Here is a 6,519-nt window from a genome sequence, read left to right on the forward strand (position 1 = left end):
GGGTCTGCCAGAGAAGGTGAGGCAGGTGAAACACCCCAAGCCCCCAGGCAAAATTCTCTTCTCTGAACCTGTGAGAAAAATCAATCTTTCCAACCATGAACAAAACCCTTTAAGTGATCTCATGCTTGATGTGAAAATAGCTAACAACATCTATTGGCGTCAATCCCCTCCCTGAGCCCACCACTCCCCCAGGCCCTTACTATAATAAGGAGGAGAAAAAACAAGCAAAAATCCCCAAACCCAAACCTCTCAAAAGGCAGGTATTTTCCCCGTTCAGACTCCTGAGCTGCCCAGGTGACAGGGAGAATTCAGAAGTAGGAGTGACAGAGCAGGCACCGCGATCAGAGGTGGCTCATAGCACTCTACCACTGATCCTGGCACAGGGTTCCAAATAAAAATCAAAGCAACACATCTCTCTTCAAAACACATAAAGAGAAAAAAAAAAAAAAAAAAAAATAAATATCTCATTCTCTGAGTACCTTTGATTCCTGGCTGGTAGTTGATGCTGGAGAGGGGGGCTGCTCTGTGCTCTCCACTTCATTCTCTTTCTCCACACTATCCACGCTGACTTCAGTCGTGCTGCTTGGAGGAATCATTTTACCTCTAAAACACTGCTACTATCAGGAAATAAAGCTACAGACCTTGCTTGCCTTTTTTCATTTAATGTCCTCTTTCTTCTCTGCTCTTCTAGAGCAAATGAACTCCAACTGCTCGGTTTCACTACATTTGCAAGACTAGAATTCTCTGGATTTTCTTTTTTTCCTTCTCCTCCTCCTCCTCCCCCTCTTTCTCCTCTCCCTCCTTCCTTCCTCCCCTCCCCTATGCAATTCTGCTGCCAGGGAAGTAAGTTATTGATGGCTCTGTAGGTCAGTTGTGTGCCTGCTTCTATGTTTTCCCCGATCCTCCTCCCCTCCGTGTGAAGCCCGGAGGTGTGGAGCAGAGTCGTGACCGTCAGCCCGGCGATCAGAGAGGAGTGAGCCGAAGCAGAAAGCCTGAGCCACGCACACACACACGGGGCACTGGAGGGAGGAGTTGTATTTCTAATGCTGTGAATAGCTTTGGAGGAGCATGTGCTGTCATAGTAGTGAAAGAAAGTAATGCGCGCATGCACTCACACACACACATGCACACAGAGAGGCAGACAGTGTATATGAGGTTTGGAAGCGTTTTACCTTTTAACAGGCTGGAGAAGGCAGAGTTTGAAGGGCAGCTTTATATTTTTACAAGTCTTTTCCTGAAGAAGGACTCTAGAAACAGAGGAGAAAAATTAATCTTCCCATACCTTGTCCCAGAGAAGATTATTTAAAATCCCAGCTACCCACTGTCTCTAAATCTCCCACCTTGCCTTACATCCCAAACTTGCTAGCAAGTGACAGGACAGAACCAGGGGAGACTCACCTGTGGATCCACGTGTTCTTTGCTCTCCTCCCGGGCAGGGAAACCCAGCTCTGAGCCATGCACACGCAATCAGGGTCAGCTGGAGCTCCCGCTACTGTGCACATCCTATACCTGTAGGTTGTCATAGAGATAACACGCCATCGGGCAGCAGCAGCGCAGAGGCAGCCGTTGGGAAGGGCCTGCTGGCTTCCCCCACTGCTGTCATTCTCGAGGACGCGGTGCCTGAAGTCATGCTTGGGGCTGCAGTAATACCCGCAGAAGGTCAGCATGACTTTGCTGGCTGGCTCAGATTGCTTTATATTGCTCGAGTTTTGCCTCTGATTTAAATCTGCTACAAGGTGCCTGTCAGCTCTCTTCCCTGCTGAATGAAGGTCCGTATTGTGAAAGGCTGAATGGACATGCTCCCCACCAGAGCTCCTGCAGAGCGGGAACCACTCCATATGACTGGTGGAGACACCTCTTTCATTTAAAGAAAACAGAAAAAAGCAACTCGAACATGTTTCCAATACACAATACTTAATCCTGGAAAGTGAGAAGAAAAAAATTGTGGCTTAGTTAATCTATAGTGGAGGTATAAGTGTTTGGAGGTGATTTGCTGAGGTCTGAGTCCGAGAGGAGCTTCAGCACCTTGTGGCTCTGGGAGAGGGTACGAGATTCCCTTCCAGCCCCATCCCTTAGAAACACAATTGCTACCTGGAGCTGCCTTGCAGCCCTCCCACCCCCCCTCAAATAATCCATGCGTGAAAGCGAGGGCAAGTTTTCAAGATAGTAGGGGTTATATGGATAAAAGCCAGAGCAGAAATTGCCCTGAAGCCTCTGTATTCTTAATAACTATGCAGAAGCCAGGGAAAAAATCAGCTTTTCTTGAATCCATGGTGAATTTTCAGGACTGGCACTTAGATGGGAAAAAAACTTTATTTCTTTGAAATAGAGCATATAAGATACTGAAATCTTTAGCAGACAATAAACATGAAATGTTGCAATGCTATTTGTACAGCTGCTTCAGAGCAAAAGTGCATCTTAGGAATCTGCCAGTAGAACCTATTATTTGGCCTGTAGTTGCTAACACCATTACAGAGATCAAAAAGAGAACACTGGTTGCTGTTGAGGCACTGTCAGTGACAACTGAGATTGAAGCAAGGAAATACAGAGCTCAGAGGGGCAGATTTGTCAGGGAAGTAAAAGAATTTATTTCCAAGGGTTTGATTTCTAAAATACAGCAGCATCTTAGACTGTTCTCTTCAGAGCCGGAGGAATTCTCCAGGTGCACAGCTCATTTCTTCCACTCAGCAAGTAGGATTCAGGCTTTGCTGTAAAGTCAGCCTCTTAGCAATGAGCAGGGACTGGGCAGAGTCACAGTTTGGGAGAACTAGGGCAGCTGTGGGCAATGGAGATCTTGGCAAGGCGACAGCAACCGAATGCTCCAGCTCTGGCCATGGGATCCTTCCCTGACTGTCCAGCCTAGCACAGCCAAGTCAGGGCCAGGGCATGGGGTCTGCCCCCTGCAAGGACTGTTCTGTGTGCCCAGCAACGTGACAGATGAGAATCATGAAACTAATTTTTCTCCAGTTCCCCAGCAGTGTTGTGAACCAGTCTTTCCTGTTAAGAGTCTCGAAAACATCATCTGGTGAACTTGTTGGTCACCTTTGAAAGGGACCTGGAGTGGCTGGTTAATAGTTAATGCTCTAGGGGTTGTAAAATCTTGCACGCATTTTGTATGAAAAGCTTGTAACGTCATGACTGTGTAAGTGACTATCATACCACTCTACTCTTTTTTTTTTGTTGTTTTACCAAATTAGTACTAACACCTGCTGTACTCCCTCTCTTCTCCCAATTACTCACTTGTCAACCACGACTGATCTGTCAGTTTCTTGACAATTAGCCTGGGAAAGATGAGTCAAACCTAAAATCTTACCAAAAAAGCAAAAAAGAAAAGAAGCTGGATTTCTTATATTTTTATTTCCTTCCACAGGAGCTGGCTAGAGAAAATCAAATATTCGGTATAACAAAACAGACCGATCAAATTAGATGAACCTACATCTCCCTCTCTCTCCCACACTTCACTCCACACTTCACTCCTGAGAAGTTGGACTTGTGATTACTGCCGATCAGTCTCTAAGTGAAGGTACTCGGCGGAAATGTGAGCGCTGCAGCACAGTGCTAAACAAGAGGAAATTGAACAGATTCTCTAGTGAAGAGATGAGTGTAGATTTCTGGAGTGGGGAAAGGCAATTTGGATGAATAAAACATGAGAGCTGATTCTCAGCCCCCAGCTGAAGTTGTTGCACCGTGTAAAGGCGCCTGAATTTTGCCTGGAGTCACTGCCAAGCACTCCCCTGCTGGGTGGTCCGAGGCTGACTGCATGGGTGCTACGCCTTGTCCGTCCTCCCTCCCTCCCGCTCTCTGGCCACGCACACAAAGGTGACAGTGTGCGATACAGAGCACCCCTCTGCACCAGGGCTCCAGCAGTTCTTCCTAAACTCTGCAGCCAGCATAACAGCATCCCAGAGGCTCCTGACACCAGGAATGTATACACACTGCTGTACTGCCAAGTCCTACCTGCTGTAGAGCTCCATAGCGGCAAGATTAAGCTGATGTAGAGGTTTTGGCCCATGCCATGTTCTTTTGCCTTCTTTTTCTGGTACAGACACTCCTCTGAAATATTTGAGCACCTTTCTAAAAAAGAAGTAAGTGAGCAGAGCTGAATTTCACAAAAGGAAAGATATGAAATCAACACTTACCAAAAGATGTTATTCCCTTCTAGAACCCCATATATTTACTAGAGAAAAATAAGTAAAAAGGAGAGGGGGAGCTATAGGTGTCATTATTCACTGCCTGGTGCATAAACCATCTCATACTCCTGAGCAAAGAAGGTATAAGCAGGCATATAGAGATGATACTAATAATAAACGGCACTGGTTTAAACCACTATGTACCTCTCTCTAGAAATGTACAAAGCAGCGAGGAATCAGGCTGGTTGCCACCAAGGCAGAGACTGAGAGTCCAGCTTCCAAGAGGATGCAGACTGAGTGCCACAGAAAACTATTTAGACACAAAAAAGGTGGTAGTTCTGGCACTTGCAGTGAAACTTGATCAGCCTCTCCCCAAGTCCTTCAGTCCAATTTGTGAGTGTTCCAGGTGAGAAACAGTAGCTTCATTTCTTAGTCAATTCAATTTTGTCTTTGTGGAAACTGGCAACAGGATACCCATCTAGTGCCATTTGTGATGGGAATTTTACTTTTGGGATGGTGCATTTGGCCAGATGTACTGGTGGACGTCTTCACTAGGCTCTGCTCTCAAATATCCACTATTGCCCTCAGCTGGCTACTAGACTGCAAAGACCAGACCACTGCTCTAGTGGAGTATCTGCCTGTGTTTCCAAGTAACAGGCTTGTGGGCACTTCTCGCCAGCAAACACTGTACCCACAGAGAAAACGATATTAAAATAGTATCAGGTGGCTGGGGTTTTTTTGTTTATAGTCACACACCCCTTGTTTGCTTTCAGTACAATCTTGGCAGTTCATCGAGCTACTAACATAGTAACACCCCCACACCCCCCCCCCGGATTCTGCTTATCAAAATACCATCTAAGGGCTACAATCACTGGCTCATCAAGCTGGAAGCACAAGCTGGTCAATGCTCGAAAGCATTCCTGGTACTAATGGGATATTGGTAGTTTGCATTTTGACTAAAATGATCTCAAAGTACTTTTTAGATTTAACATATTAAGCCTCCCACTGCTCCAGGGAGTGATTATACTGTAGCAAACGAGTAACGGTGGAGGAAGCCAAACCAACAGATTTGTGCTTGTACTTAAGCAGGGAGAAAAATGGAACCTCTGCCTGAGTATTAATTTCAAAACTCTCTTTCTCTCCATCCATAGCAATGCTACAGGGAGTGATGCAGAGATCACGCTGCATCTTGGGCAACTTGAATCTGTCTTTCAGAGAGATCATGATGAGATTGAAACACCACTACCCAGACATCTAGATGAGGAGAAAGAAGAATGCTGCATCCTCTGGTGACAGCAAGAACTGTTTGAGAAGGGGAGAAGAGGATGTAATTATAAAAGATGGAATTTAGCCAAGATACAGCATGTAATATGTTCAGTCTTACAAAAAGCATTGCAATACCTTTAAATAACCAGCGACAGTCCCGACCTGATTTTACATCTCTGCTGGCAATATGATTCCTTCTCACTTTTTATAGGAAGGCGATATAAAAAGAAGAGGCCCGTGGAATCAGTAGCACCATTTCCTGCAACTCACAGATGCTCCTAGAAATTCCTGCCATTTAATAACCATTTACTGACTCGGTCCAATATGACTATAGCAGGAATGCCCTGAAACAGTTCAACGGGTTGCTGCAGCGGTGATTTAGCCAGGTACTAAATCCTTCCAGGATATCATGCTCCAAATATTTAAAGAGATAACAAAGATATGATAATTAAGATCATCTCCTCCACTCTTCCTGGACTCTGCTTTAACCTCACTTCTGTTTCCTTGATTAGTCATTAAGACTCTTCCTGATAGCTCTCAGTACCACTCAGAAGGGTCTCATATAACCATACCATCTCAGCCAGCTCTATCTACCACTTTTCCTCTGCCTTTTCCAGGGTGGGGTGGGAGGAATGCCCCACAGGGTCACCACCCTGGATCTTGGGCTTATTTTTTTTTCCTGAAAGGCTTTTGATAGAAGGGAGCTTTCAATTGCCTCTTTCTTTCCCAGACCTTCCTTGACCTGAATTGTCCCTTAAATCGTCCGGTTGTTAGCCTTTCCAGGCATGAGCTGGGTATTACAGCTTGCAGGGCTTCACTGCATTCGTCTCAGGTTCCTGTTTTCTCCATTCACTCTGGTATTGAATACCATCATCATGAGCTATTTCTTAACTAATGTCAGTGAAAATGCATTGAGAGCAACGTTTTGCTTAGACTGTAAACAGAATCCAAAATAAGATCTGGCAAACATTCCCAGCATAGCTGGTGGTGAACACAAGGATATGTATATGCATTTTTTTTCCTATAGATAACGTAAGGCTGTGCACCAATTTTTAAAAGGCTGTGGATGCACAGTATTTCCTGTCTTAGGTAGTTAACAGCGTGCCTGTCACTGTAATATTTA

The 6,519-nt window shown here is 45.2% G+C and overlaps 1 protein-coding gene across 2 annotated transcripts in view; it reads right to left on the reverse strand.

Moving 5' to 3' along the window:
• The window catches only part of STAC (SH3 and cysteine rich domain), a gene marked incomplete at both ends in the record, with an annotated part of 72,649 nt that extends 72,053 nt beyond the window's left edge, over positions 1-596 (reverse strand). For both annotated transcript variants that reach the window (XM_082326869.1, XM_082326870.1), the window contains one exon: positions 480-596. In XM_082326869.1, the coding sequence (XP_082182995.1) occupies positions 480-596 (117 nt within the window). The remainder of the gene's footprint in view (positions 1-479) is intronic.
• Between the last annotated feature and the right edge of the window lie 5,923 nt (positions 597-6,519).

Source organism: Platalea leucorodia (assembly GCF_965183815.1).
Source record: "Platalea leucorodia genome assembly, chromosome: 1".
Taxonomy (NCBI): Eukaryota; Metazoa; Chordata; class Aves; order Pelecaniformes; family Threskiornithidae; genus Platalea; species Platalea leucorodia.